The sequence below is a fragment of the Rhagoletis pomonella genome, unplaced genomic scaffold (assembly GCF_013731165.1).
Source record: "Rhagoletis pomonella isolate Grant_MI unplaced genomic scaffold, Rhpom_1.0 Rhpom_scaffold_00008, whole genome shotgun sequence".
NCBI lineage: Eukaryota > Metazoa > Arthropoda > Insecta > Diptera > Tephritidae > Rhagoletis > Rhagoletis pomonella.
The window spans coordinates 42,092,680-42,113,910 of NW_023458562.1; the positions used below are offsets into that span (position 1 = coordinate 42,092,680).

At 34.9% G+C, this 21,231-nt stretch overlaps 1 protein-coding gene across 7 annotated transcripts in view; it reads right to left on the reverse strand.

The window, feature by feature from the left end:
* Positions 1-424: 424 nt before the first annotated feature.
* LOC118744885 (protein 4.1 homolog) overlaps positions 425-21,231 on the reverse strand; it is a 131,501-nt gene continuing 110,694 nt past the window's right edge. For 5 of the 7 annotated variants that reach the window (XM_036478295.1, XM_036478294.1, XM_036478296.1 and 2 more), the window contains 8 exons: positions 15,149-15,314; positions 15,043-15,095; positions 11,425-14,406; positions 9,089-9,301; positions 8,608-8,718; positions 7,652-7,810; positions 2,909-3,019; positions 425-2,562 (listed from right to left, as the gene is read on the reverse strand). In XM_036478295.1, coding sequence (XP_036334188.1) covers positions 2,497-2,562; positions 2,909-3,019; positions 7,652-7,810; positions 8,608-8,718; positions 9,089-9,301; positions 11,425-14,406; positions 15,043-15,095; positions 15,149-15,314 — 3,861 coding nt within the window. In that variant the 3' untranslated portion in view covers positions 425-2,496. The remainder of the gene's footprint in view (positions 2,563-2,908; positions 3,020-7,651; positions 7,811-8,607; positions 8,719-9,088; positions 9,302-11,424; positions 14,407-15,042; positions 15,096-15,148; positions 15,315-21,231) is intronic. The other 2 variants (XM_036478299.1, XM_036478298.1) reach the window with 2 other exon arrangements.

Genomic DNA, 21,231 nt, shown 5'->3' on the forward strand with positions numbered 1-21,231 from the left:
ATCGGCTTCTAATTAAATTTTTTTAAAGTGAACTGTACTGAGAAGTACGGATTTTTTAGCATGAAAAAGTCTAACGTACTGATTTAGCCCATAAAAATCTGGCAACCCTATCGTAACTTTAAACCGAACTTAACTTAGTCGGAGCTGCGCGCAAAAGCTGGGAAATATATGTATGTACATATGTATATAAATCACTACGCATTAAAAAAAAAACTGTTGATAGAAAAGGTTAATACTTTCAGAAAATAAAATGTAAAATACTGTGTGCTATCAAGCAAAATATTTTGGAAGCTAAAATCGTTTTACAGCAGAAACCAAATGAATTAAGTATTCAAATTTTAATCCAAGTTTGCAAATAAAAGCTAAAATGAAATAAAAACCAGTGAATTTTTACAAATAAGTGATAATTTTATTTCGAAGTGAATTTGTGGAATTGGTTGTGTGTCAAAAGTACAAAGTGTAAACTATTTTAAATTTCCACATTGGTAGAGTCAAACTTTATTCGCATTATGAATGATTATACGTATATATGTACATATCGTCACCTGAAATGCAAAAAGACGTAACAACATCGTAAATGAAATGGAAAAAGTTGTGACAAATATTTTAATTTTTTTTTCATAAAATGATGTGGAGAGTTGTAATTCGATGAAATCCATCATATTAATCAAAAATTTCATTTTCAATTTTTATTAGTTATGACTTTTTGCATATCAGATGACCATATGTAGATGCATATGACTTTTTTAATATTATATCGCTAGCTTAAAGTGAAAGGTTGTTAAGTCTATTTTTACGAAAACTTACATCTTGCTACAGGACGCATGGAAAATTAAAAAAGCAAAAGGGACTGAATTAATTATTTTATTTTTTCTCATTTCTGTACGAAATGAAAATTTGCTAAGTCCAAAAAATGACTAAAAAATCAGATAAATTCAAAATAATGCCAAAGGTTTCTTAGCTTCGAGCTTTGCCATTTTTGAAAAATATTTGAAGAAAACGAGTTTCGGAAATATTTCTTCTCTATTGTAAAATTTAAAAAACTGTACTTAACCAATTTTCACTCTGAGCGAACGATATTTACCTATGAGTAGAGAACTAGGAGCGATAAAAAAACCAACAAAAATAACGCTTTTGTGAAAATTTGCTATAAAAAGTTCGCCCAGGGTATTGCGATAACGTATTTGTAAAAATGGTATATATACATATGTATGTACATATGTAGTATATATTATCGTCGATTTTTTGCAATAGTGGCATATATATGTAGTGGTTTACATACGCTCCCGTAGTAAAAATTAAGACATATTTTCTCCTAATGAGCTATTGTTAATCAATACAGCTATGAAAATGTACATACATACAAATGTAAGGAAAATTCCATGTCAACCGAATTATGACTGCGAATAAAAATTTGTGCCTTCAATTTTTGGTCGCAGTGATGATTCGGTTGACTCGGAATTTTCCATACATATCATTTTTTTCAGTTCCACACATATGCATGCACATATGTATGCATGATGTAGACAATACTCAAGTAAAAGTAAAAGACGCCATATATTCTTTTTCGGAGTTTCCTACGTGACCTGTTTTACCAAATATTGTTACAAACATTATTCTTGTTAGTTTTCAACCACTCCTCATTCCCTACTCATAAGTATATACAATACTAAAAAAAAGTCATATGCCTAATGTACATAGGTATGTATGTATGTATGTATATATCGTCGGCGATACTGCAAAACGGTCTATGTCTATTAGTACCCTTGACACTAAGATGGTCTCTTGCTTGCACCGGACGGCATCTGCAAATCGTTACACTCTAATAAACGAATAACAAAACTGTCTACCTTTGGCTGGTAAAGATGAACGATTGCCAGAAGCAATCAAATACAGATAACAGATCAATTAAGCACCAGAGGTAATAAGTGACATAGAACGTTTTGCAGTATCACCGACGATATATGTATGTTTTAATAAATATACATGTATCCTCCGTAACCGTTCACTCACTTCCGTTCTCTAAGTGACGTACATACGTAATTATTTATGTTTATCTCATAATGCATGTACAATATTTAATTGTTTAATGTATTTATAGTCAGTTTCACATAAAAAAAAATCAACATTACAAAGATATAATAATAAAAGCTTTTCATTTATTTTAACTTAAATTGTTAGGTTAGTTCAAATTTCGCATTTACTTTAACATATATTTACTCCGTTTTTAATAATAATTATCGGCTTAAATATAATTAATAAAAAAATGTAATAAAAAATATGTTTAGTTTTTCTCTTGCTTATTGGTTTCTTTTAAATATAGCATTATTTATAAAAAATTTTTTGTCAAAGGCTTTTTTGTAGACATTCGTATGTATGTGGGCTAATGTGGTTCTTGCATTTGTATATGTGCGGGTGCTTTTAAGTTAAACTATATATTTATATTGGATATTTATGTTATATACTATGTAGATTGGGCGTATTCAGATAATGATTTTACTGCGTTTGTTGTTGTATTTCAATCTTCTCCACTGTCATGTCTGGATTCATGGCTGTCGCTTCCTGTTAATTGCAAATAATGATATAAGACAAGTAATTTTTAAGCCAAAAACAAAACCGACTTCAAATCTCATATAAAAATTTAGGAGTACCGTTAATTTTTTCATGATCCAATGATCGGATCTAAACCAAATTAAAATGGGACCACCTCTGAGATACTACCTTTGCAAAAAGAATTTTCGAAATCGGTTGACGTGGCCCAAAGTTATGCGGTAATATACATAAAAAAAAGAACATAAAAAAAAATATTCCGACGAATTGATAACCTTACTCCTTTTTTTGAAGTCGGTTAAAAAGATAGTATTAAAGTGTATGCTATGCGATTTCGCAAAATGTAAAAAAAACTAACCTGAATTGCCTCAGCCAATGCTTTGTCATGATCAATTGGATCGCCATCTGATTGTATGGTGATCTTCTGCTCTACTCGCGTTTCCACAATGCCATCACGTTCGGTCTTATACTGTAAGTAGAGATTTGTGAAAAACGCATTATTATACATTTGAATATTGAAAACACTGTTTTTTTTTTGGAATTGTGCATATATTTAATCAACAGTATTGTTCTCAAGAGAAAACAAAGAAAAGCACGTTCAAAACGTGCTACGAAAATTTAGCGTAGCGGTTGTCAGAGTTCCACTGCTGGTCATAAAAATCAAGTTTCACCGGCTTTGCTAAAAACTTTGTAGTCGAAATATAGAATTGAAAGAAGACAGTTCGAAGTTTTAAAACAGCCAGTCTTGCAAGATTTTAGCATTTTTACTACATGTTTCCACAATTTTATAAGAAAACTTTTTCATATTAGTGATGTCTTTTGACTTTGATAAAATTCCCTCTGATTCGTTAACGGCATTTAATGAACATTAAAGTTAAGTAAACAAAAACCTTTACTTAACATTTAACTAATGATTTTGACATTTTTTGTTTGTTTCCAACAAATCACATTTTCTATAACGTTGCTGTAACAATGGCAATGGCCCAGTGGGCAGAGCACTTTCGTGTCACTCAAAAGATCCGAGTTCGAGTCCTAGGGCAAGAAAATTTTCTTTTTCCTTTTTTTATTTCTTTTATATCGACATCTTGAAAAAGATATATGCTTGCTAGATATTAAATTGTATAACCTTTAATCTAACATCTCAATTGCGTAAGCTTTATTTTAGTATTTGATGGCCTATTATTATTTTCCTGGAGCCTGAGAAAATATATGTATCACCATATTACAAACGGCTGTTATTTTCCCATATAAAATCGACCCAGACAAATAAATTTATTCATTTGAGTTGGAATTAAAAATGTGGTATGTATGTACATTGCACTTCAATTAAAGTCTAACCTTGCTGAAATTTACAAACTCTTGAACCTATTTTCGAACAAGTTCTACTTGTGGTTCGAGCCTGCAGATAAAACCACTTTCGACTGTACAAAAGAGTTCTATGTCTAAAAAACAATATCCACAGCTAAATTCTGCCAAGAACATAGAAAATATATAGACGATGTAGGCCTTGTTATGTTCATCTACCTGAGCTTGGCTATGAAACAAATAAAAAGCGAATTTAAAGTAATGCAAAAAGGGTAGTGTAGAAGAATGTTTATGTCAAAAGTCGAAGTAATCATCTCCGATCAAAATTAAAATCGTATCTTGGTAACTCCTCAACTCTTCGAGATAACTGTGATTTTATTAGACTAACCAGAAAAAAATTAAAGTGCTTCTTTTTTGACGATCTTGACTTTTTCGCTTTCATTATGGCTAAAAATTATCCCCTGAAAATTCGGTCCAAAAATATTAACATTTAGAGGTTTCGCATGCCTCCGCCTCAAGTGGTTAAAATTACTCTTCCTTCAATCCGTGCGCACACGAAACCCTTCACGAAATTGAAGTTTTTTAATGTCTTCCAACATGTTTTCAAGGTTGCTGAACAAATTGGGCAAGACCATTTGTCGATCTGACTTTTACATTTTGAGATATTATGAAAATATCTTTAAAAAACCGAGAAAAACCCGGAAATCCTTAGAAAAAATTTGTAATTTTTTATATATGTATGTATTATGTAAAATCACATTCAGGCGTAATCCTTAATCCTTCATTACATATGTACATACCCAGCATAGAATTGGTAATCGCTTTTAGTGGTAACATGTTCTAGAAGGCATAGCGTTATAATGCCTTCGAATTTTTTCGCTTCTTGTAGGCATTGGCGGTATTGCAAAGTAGAATGTCCTACAATTTTTTATTTATTTCTCTTCTTTGTTTCATTTCGGGGAATGCAAAGTAAAATGTCCTATAATATTTTATTTGTTTCGCTTCTATGCTTCATTTCAGGGATTGCAAAGCAGAATATCCTACAATATTTTATTTGCTTCGCTTCTTTGCTTCATTTCGGGGAATGCAAAGTAGAATGCTGCATCGTAATCAGTAGAAAAATAGAATGAATATCCGAAAATTCTTTTTCTCCCGTTACTTTCTGTGGAAATTTGTCTCGCATAAAAATCATGTTTTGCTTTGTTCAATTTGCAGCGAAGTTGAAGTCAGTCAATGAAGAGAAGTACAAGAATGAGGAAGTACAATTTTAAGATTAATTAAATGCATGTATGTGCATACATACATATGTATGTATGTATAAAAACTGATTTATAAAATTTTTAATCTTCTAAGACAATCTGTATTTACTGTTTTCAATTTAATATATATAAGTATGCACTTATTTAGGCATTCTACATTAGTTTCTCTTTAAGGCATTCTTTGTTCGTTTCTCTTGATTTTATTTATCCATGCGTTCTCTCTTCGCTCGAAGGTAATGCTGCGGGTAAGGGCTTATGGCCAATGACATGCCCATGTCAAAATAATGCCTTCTTGAAGCGAAAGGGTAAGCGATTCCCATCGCCTAGCTCGTTTCCACTTTCGTTTCTGTGGTAATCGTGATTTTTGCTGGGTACATTTATATTTGAATACAACAAGTACTCATCTATACTAATATATATTTTGAAAGCCGTTTTTCTGTTCGCAAAGCTCGAGATCGGCTGTACCGATTTTTTTTAAATTTCGGTTATAGGTTCTGTATGGGCTTCCCATAAAACAATGGTTAAAATACTTCCCTAATAACAATATAGTTTAAAAAACTAAAACCTCCCTATTATAAAGGCCGTTAGTACTGTCATCAGGTATGTAACTTGAGAATAGAAATCGTTGCATCTTTTAGGCGCATCAATATTACATAGTAACATCCCGAGCTAATAAATGGAAGGTAAAAATGGAACTGCAAGACTTTAAAAATCCTATGAATCTAACATACATGCCCACATAACAGCGCTGAGAGCGCCATCTGCTGCTAATTCGTATGGAATACAGCGCAAAGTAAGGGTTATGTATACTTATACATACGTGCTAAGTTAATTGGAGCTTGGGATGGGGATATATGAAATAAATCCCATACTCTTGGATACAAATTGGAGGCATTTGAAAAGGGCGCGTGGCACTTCCCATACAAACCGACTTTTTCATGTTCATGGTAGAGTACTGAAACTTGGTGTGGAGATACATAAAATCAATTGCATACCCTTGCAGGGCTATTGGAAAAGAGGGCGTGGTACCTCCCATACAACCCGAATATATTATACAGCATATATCTGGAAGCGTTCTGGTAAACTTTTTGAACTTGGTACGGAAATATATGAAATAATCACATACTCATGGAGAAAAATTTGAGTTGTTGGAAAAGGGCGTGGCAACTTCTATACAAACCGAAATTGTGATACTGTATATCTCTGGAAATATTCATGGTAGAGTACTGGAACTTGGTATGCAGATATATGAAATCAATCGCATACTCATGACGAAAAATTCGGACTATTTGAAAAGGGGGCGTGGCACCTCCCATACAAACCGAATTTTTGATAATAAGTATCTCTAGAAGTGCTCATTGTAGAGTACTGGAACTTTATACGGGCGTGGCACCTCCCGTACAAGAAGAATTTTTCTTATTGCATATCTCTAGAATTGTTCTTGGTAGAGTACTGGAACTTGGTGTGGTGATATATGAATGAATCGCATAGTCATGGAGAAAATGTGGAGCTATTGGAAAAGGGGGCGTTGCACCTACCATACAAGCCAAATTTCATACTGCATATCTCTGGAAGAGTTCATGGTACAGCACTGGAACACTTCGTATGGAGACATATGAAATTAAGCCCATACTCATTGAGAAAAAATAGGCTCTTTAAAAAGGGGGCGTGGAAAAGTACAAACGTACTGACTTTTACTTATCTTTGAATGTGTATATAGTTTTTCTGTAGGTATATTTGTGAGTCAAATCCTAAATGGCTGGAGGGATTTCAAAAAAGTTTTGTGTGTGTGTTTGAGTGGGTCTCTGGATAGTTTAGTTTCACAATTTAATCCGCCAGTTGGCGCTGGAGTTGAGTTATTACTAAAAATCTGTTTATGATCCGATTTGGTGAATATTCAAAACATGTATTGGAATCGGTAAGGCAGCCCAATTACAAAAAACAGCTATCAGGTGGTGCTGAGGTCGAGTTATTACTAAAAATCGACAGGTGAGAAAAGCTGCCGTAAATGTCAGACTTATTCGACCTGTTGCATTGCATTGAGTATATCGAACTCTCGTGTGTTATGATGGCCTAATCGACGTGATTTGCCAATATTATTATGCGTTAAACCTTCATTCGAAGAAACAAATCACCACCTGTCGAAATACCTTAAAAGCCAGTTTCATGAAAGCAATTTAATGGAAATTTAATTTTTTAATTGAATTCAATATAGAACCTGACAGAAAAAATAATTTTTCACTTAAATTTGAATTTGCCACCTACTATAAGATAAAGTTTCTAGGGCATATATACTATAGATCGTGATCATTGTTGCCACCAGGGAACTTCTCATGGACATAACACTTTCGTTCGGTTATTTAAGGCGGCAAACGACCACCAGTATAAATCGTAAATGTGGATTGTTGGAGAAAATGTTGGACCAAAATGTTTAAGTTAAAAATCTAATTTTAGGCGGGACGAAGTTCGCCGTGTCTGCTAGTATATGTATATAGTCTGTTTTTTGGAAGATGAAATTCATTTGCATTTCAACTCACCGTTATAGTTTCCACAGTTCGCGTTTTACTGCTGAGCGTTTGGGTTGAAACTATTTCGCCATGTCCCGAGTAGCCAGGAGTGTCTTCTCCCAATATGACGCGGGTCTGTTCAACATGTGGGCCTGCCGTAGTGGAGCTGGTTCCAATCAAAGGCGAAGGCTGTTAGAATGAACAGAAATTCTGTAGATCTTGAAACTTGAAATTTATTCAGAAGTATACTTTTGTATGTACAATGTATATTTGTAGTACTACGATATAAAAATATTGGGTTGAAAAAATATGGTTTTATGGATGCTTTTGAATCAATGTACGACTACTATATTAAAGGAAATAAACAGCTTGCTAATAATACATACCCACCAGACAATTTTTGTTGCCGGCAATAAGAAAACATGTCGCCCTCGGCAACAACTTTATTGCCGGCAATATCACCATCGTATCGATTTCTTATTATCAGTCGCTCTAAAACGTTCGCCGAAGGCAAATCGCAATTTTCTTATTACCTGAATGAGCCGTTTTCTTATCACTTTATTATTGCTATAGGCAATGTTTGGAAAATTTTTTCTGATTTAATACTTAATTTATTTTCGATTAAAAAATTACAATTTTAAAACGAAATTATTTGTTTCCTCCGCTACATAAGGCGCTTCCTATTTTTTAATCCTATCTTTGGCATACAATAGATGTTTTTGCAGAATACTGTTGATGCTAAATTTATCAGCTTGATTTTTATTGAAAACATATTACTAAAATTACATGAAAGAAATGATGTTGCCGATTTCTCACCATGGCAATAAATCGACGAGTCGCCAATTGATTGCCATTGACGATTGTTGCCTATTTTTTATGTTTTGCTTGGTGGGTATGTATGTATAAAAATATGTACATTCATATGTGCAATATTTAAGCACAAAATAATATAAATCAATGAATTTTTTTTCTGATTTGGCACAAACCTTGGAACTGGTCGAGGTACGCACCACACTGGACCCATCATATGGGCCGTCGATGGGCGTGCCCGAGTCGCCAGAACTAGTCGATGAAATACTGTCTCCACGGTCTCGGAACTACAGTTTACGGTAATTGCGTTTGTTCGATATTTTTTGAAATTATTTTTCAAACACATTCCAAACACAGGTCGATTTATTAGTATCATTTCAAATAACAGTACAATTAATGCAATTTACGAGTACGGCAATCAACACAGGCGATTTAAGGCGCAAAAGAATCGATATAAATCAATAAATAAATACAATGCAAAGTAAATTAAAGTAAATAAATTGTTAAAATCGAATATGAAATTAAGAAATTAAGTAGTATAACATGCAGCTAATTGGGAGCATGCAACGTGGCTGAAGGCGTTACAGAACTTGCAATCTTCGGCACGTTTACGCGCTCGTCGCTTGTCGTGTCGCGCAGTCGATACATGGTTCTTACCTGATCACCGCTAGTCACCGTTGCAGTGGTCTTTACTTCCTGTGTGACGACTCGCTGTTCCTGCTTATTAGGATCGTGGGTTCGCGTCGTCGCCACTGTTTTCTCTTCGAGTTGTTCGGTTTTAGCCTTCTTGCCCAAATCTTCATGGGTAGTGGCTGTGCGGGTGGTCACGGCCGTGGCGGTTACATAGGCACCGCTTACATCAGCATCAGCCTGGTTAGTGTAAGGTTTTCAATTGTTTAATGGATAAGTTAACATAAGGAAATGAAAGCGAACCAGGGTTGAAATGATACACATAAAAAATGTTGTAAGTAAAAATATGACGAATTCAAAATAAGCTTATTTAAAACATAAATATCAAATTTAAATTATAATTAAGTTATATGATTGCATTTAATCGAAATTTAAAGTTATTTTAGAATGTGTTTTTTATTTATATATTTATCATTATCTGCAAGTGGTCTTTAGAATAATCTGTAGTTTAGTGAAATGACAATGCTGGATAAGAGAGTACCATACACGAAAGCATTTTACAAAATTTTTAAAATTGTATCAGGGGCGGACCCAGCAACAATTCTTGAAGTTTCCCCTTTTTAATAACTTGAGTGGAATTCCAAAATTTTCTAAACCTTCAAAACTTTGTGAATTTGAGAAATTTTAGTAAACCCCGTTAATTCAATATAATGATGAATACTAGATTTCTAGAAATTTTTTTATTTTTCAAAAATTTTGAGAATTGTAGGAATTCTAACAAATTTTTTTTAAGTGAAAGTGTCGAATATTCAAAATTGGTCAAACGAAATTAAAAGTTTTCAAATGCTGAAAACATTTTCATATTTCGTCTTTTTTGAAAATTTAAAAAATTTTCGTAATTCTTGAATATTAAAAAAATTGTTGGACGTTGATGTTTTCAAAATTTTCAAACAATTTAAAATTCTCAAACTTTGTTATATCAATACAAAATTTTGAAAAGTCCAGAAAAGTGGAAAAAATTTTGGAATTTTTCAAAACTGTTAATATCTTTTAATTCTAAGAATTTTCTATTTTTTAAACACAAGTACATGAACATAAGAATTTTTCGACAATTTGTGATGTTTCACATTTTTACATTTTAGTATGGATTTTAGGATAAATAAAATTCTCAAAATTTTGGAAAATATAGAAAATTTCTAAAAACCCCATTAATATTGTACATTTCAAAATATTCTCATTTTACCAAAATTTCTAGAATCTCCCGGATTTCGAGTTTTTGAAATTTTGGAAATTATCCTAAAAATAAGAAATCTCAAGAAGTTTAATAATATATAATTCAAAATTTTTGAATTTTCGTTGTTTTCTGAACCTGCGAAAATATTCAAACTTGCTGTGACTGTCAACGTTGTAAAATAATACAAATTCGAAAATATAACAAAAAAAGTAAAAATTGAAAATTAAGTACATAATTTCAAAATTTTGAAAATTCAGTAAATTCGAAAAACTGATAGGCCTACTTAAATAACATAATACTTCGAGCTTAACACACAGCTAAAATTTCAAACTCCCCAAATTTCCCCTACCTGTGTCCGCCACTGATTGAATGAGCTATATAGATAGCATTAAAATTTTACTTTTCTGAAATTTTATATTTTTGAAACAGATATTCCGATTTTAATTAGATTTAAATATATTTTACAGAAAATCAGGCAACTTTAGTAGAAACGCCATAAATATTTTTTAATAGTTTTGTGGTCATTTCGGAACACAGTTTGGACAGTTTAACTAAAAAAATTTAATAAAGACTAATTTTGACAGTCAGCGCAGTCACTAACGGTGACTGATCATTAATTACCGATACGAAACATCTTTAACGAATTATTCTATTTAGAAATGAAATTATGTAAATGATACCAGGCTGAAGTTGCAACATTTAAACAACAAAAGGGGAACAAAAAACTCATGCAAAGTACTTACATACACATGAATATAATCATTTTACTACATTGTCAATTTGTGATTTACTTACTTCATTTTAAATCAAAGTTGTATCGCAGGGTCAGGCGATAATAGGTAAAATGATTAAGATTTCGAACGAAAATTATAATATGTAGGTACGGAAAATCTATTCCAACTATAGGCTTCTTTTTCTACTTCTAATACTCAATACTTACGAATATGAGTAAAATAAAAAGATGCGTGAAGCTTCACAAAAGTATTCAAGTTCTACCAAATCAGGCGGTGTCATTGCCTCTACTTCTTAATCATTCGAATCAAATACAATTCTGCTTTGAGTTATACTAACTCTGTGAAACTACCAAAAGTTCTCCAAACAAACTACAATATACGCATGGGTTGCTAACCTTGTGCTCCTGCGTTGAATAGGTAACCTCGCCTGTGCCCAAATTGCGCACCTCCTCCTCCACATTGTGCGTTACGCCGTCATCGTTCTTGGTTAGCACTTGTTTTGTGGTTGTCTTCACCACCGTCGGTGTGCCATATTTGCCCGCCTGTTTTGTTGTAGTTGTGGTCACCGTTGTGCCATCGGCTTGTTTGTTGGGGCTATTCAGGACCATATCCTTAATATTCTCACTAGCATACTGCTGTGCCATGTCATCGTCTGAACTGGCCTCCGAGTCGCGGCGCAGCGCATTTTTGCCCATGTGTTTGACGCCTTCGAAGAACTGCTCGCGAGTGATTGGAACGGTCTCGGTAGTTGTGCTTACTTGCGCCTCTTTGCCGAAGTGTGATGGATCGATTTGAGCGTAGTTGAGAATCAATTTGCCTGTCACTGGGTCACGCACTGCTGTGGCTGGATCGATGTCGCCTGTATTTGGATCGATGTCGCCATATTCGCTCTTAATACGTCCTGTCACTGGATCTATTTCGCCTGTTAGTGTCATTGTTTGTGTGACGGTGGTGCGTGCTCCCGCGAAGCGTGGATCATTGGGATCAACCTGTACAATTTCACCTGTTACTGGATCTATCATAGTATAAACATAAACAGTTTTGTTGAAGAACTTGAGAATTCGACCAGAGACCGGATCAATTTCACATGTCGCTGGATCGATTTCTTCAGGTCGGCCGCGCTCATCGGTCTTGGAGATGAGCAATACTCGAACAATGACAATTTTTCCACTTTTAGGGTCAACACGTCCGACTTTAGTGTACACATCGCCAGATTCGGGATCAACTTGGGTGGTGGCATAGAGCGGTTCGCCGGTGGTTTTGTCTACCTCTCCGGTAGCGGTGTAGATCTTACCAGAGGATGGTTCTATTTTGGTGGTGTTGGGGTCGAGTTTGTTTTGTTTTTTAATTTCGTTCGTTTTGGGATCGAGGTAACCATAAATCGTAATGACGTAACCGGTCTTTGGATCCACGCTGCTGGAAATGTATTGAGACTCCTTTGTATTCGGGTCGCTGGCACCGGTGGGCATCCAAATTTGATTCGATTTTGGATCGACAATAATCTCCTTGTCCTTCGCTGAGCTGACTTGAGCAATTGGTGCTTTCGTTTTCGGATCTACTCGTTGCTGAACAATTCGTAAGGATATAATCCGAGCGTAATCTTTATCAGGTTTGTTATTTTTCGGATTTATTTGATTTTTAAGCACAATTTGGCCGGTGGTTGGATCGATTTTGATATCACGTGTAACAGTTTTGCCGGATTTTGGATCGGCGAAGGTAATAGTATGTTTAACCAAATCAATTTGACCGTACTTTGTATCAATCTTGCCGGCCTTGGGATCGAATTGGCCACCAGAAGTTTCAACATGAGCTGTTTTTGGATCAATGATGTTTTTCTTCGAATCATATTTACCAGCAAGTGAAGTAACCTCAACAATGGGATCAATCTGTTGACCAACTTCAATAATACGACCTTGAGCGTTATCTAGTTTACCAGTTTTTGGATCTGTGACCCCCAATATAGTTATTTGGCCTGTGGCTGGATCAACCTTCACGTTTTTGGAGACCACAATTTTGCCTGTTTTCGGATCGATAGCTTTCAACTCGCCCGTTCTGGTATTAATTTCACCGTATTTTGTGTCAAGCAGGCCTGAATCCACATTTAGTACTCCAAGAGAGCGTTCTACTTCACCGTTGACTGTATCAACTTTGCCTGTAGCCGGATCTATGCGACTTGTGATAACAATGAGTTCCACCACGGGATTGTCTTGTGGCGTAATACAAATTACCTGTCCCAAACTCTCATCCAAACGACCGGTGCTAGGATCTGCAACACCAGACACTAGCTGTACATTTCCAGTTTTTGGATCAACTTCTCCTTGGTATAATTCATTTTTGCCGGTCTTCGTATTCAAGGCCAGTAGAGTGCCCTTTCTGGGATCAATTTGACCATACTTGCTGTCAATAAGGCCGCTCTCCGGATCAAGTATGCCCGTGGAGTGCTCAATTTCACCATTTTCAGTATCTATGCGCTTCGTGCTTGGATCAAATTTTGATGTAATTACCATAATCTTGACACGCTTCTTCTTGGCCTTAACAGGAGTGGATCCAGCAACAGAGCCTGCAGCCAACCCACTGCCGGCTTTTTTAGGAGAAACTGGTGTGGTAACCCTTCCTTTTCCAGCCGCTGCTGCATCAGCAGGACTGGCGGGGCCACCTTTACCAGTTCCAGTACCAGAACCAACTGATGCTTCCCTGTTGTAACGCTCAGATTCGAGGAAAGCAGCTGTGGGATCGACCAGTGGCTTATAACTGCCAGGAGCACCTGAAGTGTAACCAGCTGCTTGGCCCTTAGTTGGCGAATAAGATCGTTTTTGTGCATCGGACAACGGCGACGCGGCTGCATCAACGGCACTACCTTGCAGCTTAGCACGTGTTGTCGGCGACAGATTTGCATCTTTTAAAAGTTTCGCGCGACTCGTTGGTGACAATTGGCCCTTGTTTATCTTATCACGCGTGCGTGGTGATAGCTGGCCGCTCTTTAGTTTCTCTGCGGTCTTCTTCAGAGTGTCATCATGGCCAGGTGCATAATTGAATGCAATCGCGGTCTTCTTTTGTTCAGCAGTGGGTGACAGCTGTCCCTCACCCTCCTGACCAGATCGCTTACCACTCTGCGGATCCTGGTCATAACGGAAACCACCAGGAATGTAAGATTTTCGTGTGGGGCTTGTTTCACCTTTACCATCTGAGTATTCATAAGGCCTGGTGTGTCCGGGTTGACGCGAAGCTCGGTTTTTATCATCATTAGCTTGATTATTAGGCTTACCGTGTTCAAGTTCAGCGTAGACCAACTCACCACTCTTACCATCCTTTTGCTTGGATTCTTTGGTCGGGGAGCCGCTCTTGCTCTTGCGACCGGACGAGAAAAAACCACCACCCTATTGTGCCGAAAGAGAATAATTCAAATGCGCAGTGTAAGAGTGCCCAATTGTTCGTTGTGTTTGATGATTATTTAGAATCGCATATTGGTTGTGTCATAAATGTTTCCAATTACATAAGGAAATAAAAAGAAATACATGTAAACGGGGATAAATAAAAAGTTTACCAACAATAAAGTCAATAAAAATTAAAAACTTAAAAATACACTACAAAAATGCTTAAGCCCGAATAAAAATTCTCTACACACGAAATATATGTAGAAATGTACGTATTTAACTTAAAATATGCAATAAGAATTCAAAATATTAACAAGGGCAGAGGGACACTACGCTACAAATGAAAATTCAAAGAATTTAGAAAGCATCTTGTAGACATATGAATGCATAATATGCCAGTGGGGATCACAGTACACCACATCGGATGGAGCGATTTGGAAACAATCGTGCTTTATACACCTCTCGCATTCTTGGAGTTTTTTTTCAGAAACGTTTGTCATTATTATATTCCCGGAAAAATATTATATGGGTTATGCGCTATGACAGACTAGGTTTTAATGTAATTAGGTTCTTTGTTTGTCAAAACCCAATTTCTGTTTGTATATACATACATACACAACCATTTTCAAGAATACTTACACGTCCTTTGCTGGACTTTTCCGATTTGCTAGAGTCATTCAAGTCATCGTTACCTGAAAAGAAAATAATTAGAAATGGTTACTTTTTCTTATAAATTTTAACTCACCATTGATGCCTTCAGCTGCAACACTTTTAGCTGCCTTCTCCTTTGCGGCTTTCTCCTTGGCAGCCTTCTCCTGGGCCTCCTTTTCTTTCTTCTCGCGTTCCTTGCGTTCCCTCTCCTCTTTTTCTTGTTGTTTCTTCTTCAGTTTAGCCTCCTTTTCCGCATCAGCCTTTGGTTCGACAAGAATGCAAGAAAACCATTAAAATTTTTTTTGTTTTTTCATTCATAGACAGACGAGTTTTAAAAGCGAGACAAGTTTTCGACAAAGCTTAGCTGAAGTCATTACTTTGGAAGCCTTTTCATGCTCATAGTAATTTTATAGAAGTGTCTACATATAGGTAAGTATGGAAAAGTGTGTAATATGCATATGTATAAATAAAAGTTTAGTAGCTTTAGAAAGCAGCGTAGTTAGCAATTATAGATGTACGTATTTATTTATTTAGATTTAACAATCAATATCGATGCAGTTTCACTGTAATAATAACAGTAGCTTACAGCCAAACAAACTGAAGAACGAGACCATCCACCTCCCATATAAAATCGGTCGCTGAGACCCCAAATCTACGTAATTTGTTTTTGTCATGTAGTTTTCGGAATATCGCCACATACAAAAGTTCTAATATCGGTTAACGGATTACCGATCAAGCCAGAGTATATCGCGGGCTTATATTCCAAATCATCTACATATCTGCAGTTTATACAAAAATAATATTCCTATATAAAAATTTGACTTAACTGTCATCTATGATGTTAATGCTCTCCTTGTATATCGCTTGTCAGAAGAACCAACTATTGAATTTAAAAATTTTAAATTGCAATCAGTGATGATCATTAAGTCTCAGAGAGGTTCTAACATCAGAAGATGGTTTTTGTGTAAACTGCAGAAAGGTCGTATGGAATATAACCTCGCGATATATCAAAAGTAATTAAATTTTCTATCTTTCGTTTATAAATCATGTTTCACCAAAAATACACGTTTTCAAGACATTTACAAAGGTTAACAAAAAATACATGTATGTAACGAAGTTTAACAAGTTTGCCACACACAATGTATTTTTGTAAAATTCTTTGAAAATTTCAATCTATACTACTACTACTATACTATATAACTATATGTATGTAGGTCAGCGATGCTCAAAACAACACCTGCGGACGGAACTCTTCAAAGCTCACTGTAGATTTTATATAGACGCGCACATCGTAAAAGCTCTCTCTGAGCATCGTTGATGTAGGTAGAGATCCTTAAGACAATCCTGGATAACTACACTGTAGATAAAGCTCTTGGGAAACCTAACTGTCATACCTAAACAAATTCATCAGCGTTGTCTGGCTGGCAAAAAATTATCGTGCCCATACAATTTGTATGAAGCATACTGAAACAACGCGGCGTCAACACTGAGCGGTTGAAAAATCCGATTTTGACAGGGCGTTAGGTATTGAAAAGTTGGCTGCAGAAAACGGCGAAACCGTCATTTTCGTGTTACACACAAACAAACCTATGCTTATTGTTGGTGTGATTTCTGCATTTGACGTTGCTTGGATGTTTTTGTTTAGGGTATGGCACTTTCGGCGTTAACACTAGGCGTCCGAAAACGCTTCCAAAACGCGTTTGTTTAGGTACGGCAGTAAGAATTAAGTGGTTTTAGAGCGGTTCGTTATCTTTATCGCCTATGTATTTAGTACTCAATTTTAACAGAGAACAGCGGTGCGCGTATAAAATCTACAAAGAGCTTTGAAGAGTTCCGCCCGCGGGCGCTGTTTTGAGCGTCACTGGTGTGAATGTTTGTGATACATTTTATTATGTTTGCGTTCAAAATCCACAAATTTGTAAAACTAAAAGTTATTCGTATGAGAACTCCCACTTATAACTACGGTGAACATATTAACCAACGTAAAATAAAGGATATTTTTTCAAAAATGATTTGGGAAGGCGTACATACAACTTGTATGATAAAAGTACCTTACCCATGTCGTAATTCAAATATTTACCAGTAATAAAATAATCAAATATTTACCAGTTAATTATATTATTTAATTGTACAAGTTCCGCTGCTGTAGCGAAAAATGAAGCCAAATCATTAATTTTAAGGACTTCGTCATCATTTGCTACCAAAATGCGTTTACCATAATTCATACTGCACGACGAAGCCAGCACACAGTGATTCAAAATTGGAATTTAATGTTCATATTCCACCGCAACCTTCATTTTTCAACCGATTTTTACTAAAAACCAAAACAAAAATATTTATTTTGGTCAAAATTTTTTTATAACGTTTCCAATTTTTTTTTTGTAATTATTTTTTTGTTTTGTTTTGGGAGAACCATACAATGGTTTTCAACTAGGTTTTGTTATGTTACATTTATTAACTGGAACAGGAGAGTGTATTGTCTTAAAAATTGCTACTTTTTCTGCATTTTGCGCTAAAAAATTTATTATAATCAAATAAAAATTCAGAAATCAGGCTCATCTTGTAAATATTGTAAGCTTTCATAAAAAAAAATAAATATTAATCAAATTAAGTGAAAAATGAAGGCTACAGTGAATTACGAACATAAATTCCAGTTCTGAACCACTGGGCAGCTGGGGGTTTATTGTTCTCTTTCAGTGGAACTGGAAGCTCAGCGTACAACACGATCCTGGGCACAACTTTACTTGTGCTTGTACGAAGATTACCGATTAAATAGAAGCCCTTAAGTGGGGTGCGAAACAAACTGGCGAAGGTTTTCATTATATTTTATAAGGGACATTTTTATTTTTCATATTTGCGTTGAAAACTTTACCTCTGAAATGCAGAGCCGGTTTAAAGGACAGTTTAAGAAATAAAGGACAAAAAACGTCCTTTATTTAAAAAACAATATATAAAGGACAGGGGGTTAAATAAACGACTTTTAAAATAAAGGTCGATGGTCACCGTACTTATAACTCTAACCAACTTGCTATTGGGAATTGAATAGTCTTGTTCTTGGGCAAAAAAAGGCGTTACATAATTATTTGTAAGCCTGTGTAATTACCGAGCCGATGCTTTCTTAAGCCAACAAAGTACATAGATATGAACAAATGTATGTAAATACTTATTTATCGTTACATATCCTTAGGTACATATATATTTGTATGTACACATGTGCATGTACATATCTGTGTTCACATCACATACCAGCTTATACATATTTGAAAGTTTATTTTAGTGTAGTGTACCACTCCATTTATTATTTATCTACATATATAACAAAGATTTTCTTGATGAGAATACTGACAGAGGGTTTCTGGTATCGCAGTTCTTTCATTTTTGTTTGCCGATAGTTTTCTACGCTGCGTATGATACATTGTACTAAAGTCAACACAGATATATGAATAAACATGTACATACATTTGAGGAGGTCCATAAAAAAGCTATACTCCTACACTGAGCCAAAAGCACAATGGTTTTTTCAACCAAGTTATGGTTTGATTTTTTCATGGTTAATAAGCCGATTGTAAGAAATGTGATTCAAGTTGAATATTTGAGAACAAATTCGTATGTATGGCAGTGGCTGAACGTGCAGAGGTGCAACACATAATTTTTACTTTTTCTGTTTATGGTTTTTATTAATTACGAAAAAGCCTCTGTGAAGTGCAGAACCAAATTAAAAGAAAAGAAGAAAATTTATTCAAGTTGAACATTTGAAGGCAGATTTATAAAGCGACCGTAGCTGAGTGTGTAGAAATGCTTGCTGTTATTTGCTAAACCCGTCAGAGGCAACGTGTTAAAATGATTATAAAAATTTTTGTTTCGTATCTCCGAATTATAAAAAAGCATCTGTGAAGTGCAGAACATAAACGTATTCAAACGAAAAAATCTACATCCAAAAGTTTGGTTAATGTAAACAAGAGTGTGGTTAATATTACCAAATCATTGTTGAAAACATCAAGCAAGGCATTCGTTGCGTTTCGTTTACTCATTTCCAGTAAAATCCAGTAAAAGCTTTTACGAATTTTCATGTTTTGGCGTTTTCGTACGCAAAAACTTGCAAAGTAGGGGAAATTGAGAGAGCGAAAAATGACAGTTGAAGTTGCAAGTTTTTACTGGATTTTACTGGACAAATTTTTACTTGTAAGAATTTGCCAGTACGAAAAACAGCTGATCGCATGTTGCTGGATGAAATTTAAACTAATAAGGAAACTGTTTGTGGGTTATTATTGTGGAAATTCACAAAATAAACATATTTAAATATAAAATATATTGTTTTATTAGGAATATGCTGCGAATAAACACCCAATTTATCAGCTGTTCATGAAACTTGCAAATTATTACTGGAATAGCGTTCGCGGACTTTTTTGTACATTTTTTCTATGAGAGCGAATTCTTATAAATAAAGTTACTGGAGAGTTGCTGGCAAGTTACTGGATAAATTGTAAACAAACACAACTGTTGTTGGTATTAACCAAAAATCACGTTGATTCCTTTTCAAGTTTGAATTTGGTAATATTAAACAAGTTTTGGTTGATTTTTTTCTCAGAGTATCTGAACAATTACTAAAGCGTAATAACTACCCGATAGATACCTATTTATAAATAACAAGGAGTGAAAGTTACTGCGGAGATTCGGCCGTCTTTCTTTTCTTTTTAAGGGTGCCAAAGATTTTTTATTTGTATTGGTCCTCGTATAAGTAATCGTAATTGTCTTCGTATATCCTTACCATTCGTGTTCGTCATCGCCTTCCTACTCGTCCTTGTATTTTTGTTCCAATTCGTCTTCCTGCTCGTGCTCGTATTAATCTTCTTGTTCGTCTAAATCGTCGTATTGGTATTCGAATTCGTCTTCAGTTGCTCTTCGTATTCGTATTTGTCATTGTCTTCAAATTCGTATTCACTTTCTTATTTATCTTCGTGTTCAAAAACAAATGTACGAAGGAAAAAATGCGGAAATATTACGCCGTTAGATACCAAATACGACTCAAATTAAAGAGCTTGCAACAGCAACTACAAACAAATACCGCGATTTCAGCCGTATTTTTCAATAAATTGTGAAATCATAAAACTCTCGTCGTTTACAAAAAATAACTTCCTATGCTGTTTTTGGGTTCAAAATCGGTCTAGTAGAGCCGCCAAAGGCGCAAAAAATTATGTTACCGTATGAATCAACGGTGGGCAAACGCGGCTTTTTGAACCAAATGCGGCTCTTTGCTTAGCAAAGTGCGGCTCTTTTTACTTTATCTTTGCTTCGAACATTTAGGCTCTTTTTACTTTTTAAAATACATATTTCTTTGCTGGAGATTCTTTTCCATTGTGTTGTTATGTACACATACGCAAATTGAGATCGGAACATTACCCGCAATTGGAGAATTAAAATTGGCTTTCTGACTTAATGTTCCTTACCGATATGATGGAACATTTGCAAAACTTGAATTTTCTGTACAAGAAGAGAACAAAAACGTTTTTGATTTGTCGCAAATTATTTAAAGTTTTGAAGCTAGTCTACGTCTTTTTATTCATGATGTCAAAAAAAATATTTCATAATTTTCCATGGCTAGAAAAAAATATTGCATATGATTTAAAAGCAGATTTTGAAAATAGATTTGCCGATTTGAAATTATTTAAATACACACACGCGTGCACACTTCATAAACCCTTTTTTATGTAACATAATTGAGGAAATACGAAATACTCCATTTTAAGAAAAGCGAAGAAGAATTTGAGTTTTTGAAATTACAAGAAGATAAGGCACTGTGGGTCTTTGTACTCTACAATGAAATTCACAAGTGAAAATACCGTTAACAATTAGTTGCATTCGCGTACCTGATAATTATTGAAAGTTATAAAAACTATCAGCTTTTTGGGTTCGCGCACGCACAGAAAATTTGCAAAGTAGGGAAATTGAGAGAGCAAAATGACATTTCATTTTGAGGGAAAGCTGCTAGTTTCTGCTGGAAAAATTTTTGCCAACATGAAAACAGCTGATCAAAAACAGCTGGTTTGAATTTACGCAAATCCCAAAATTGAATTTGATTGTTTGGAAGTTAAAAAGTAAAATGCGACTAATTACACTGGTCGACGGTCAAAATTTACCAGAGACGCCGTTATGAAATTCGTATGTAAAATCACCCCC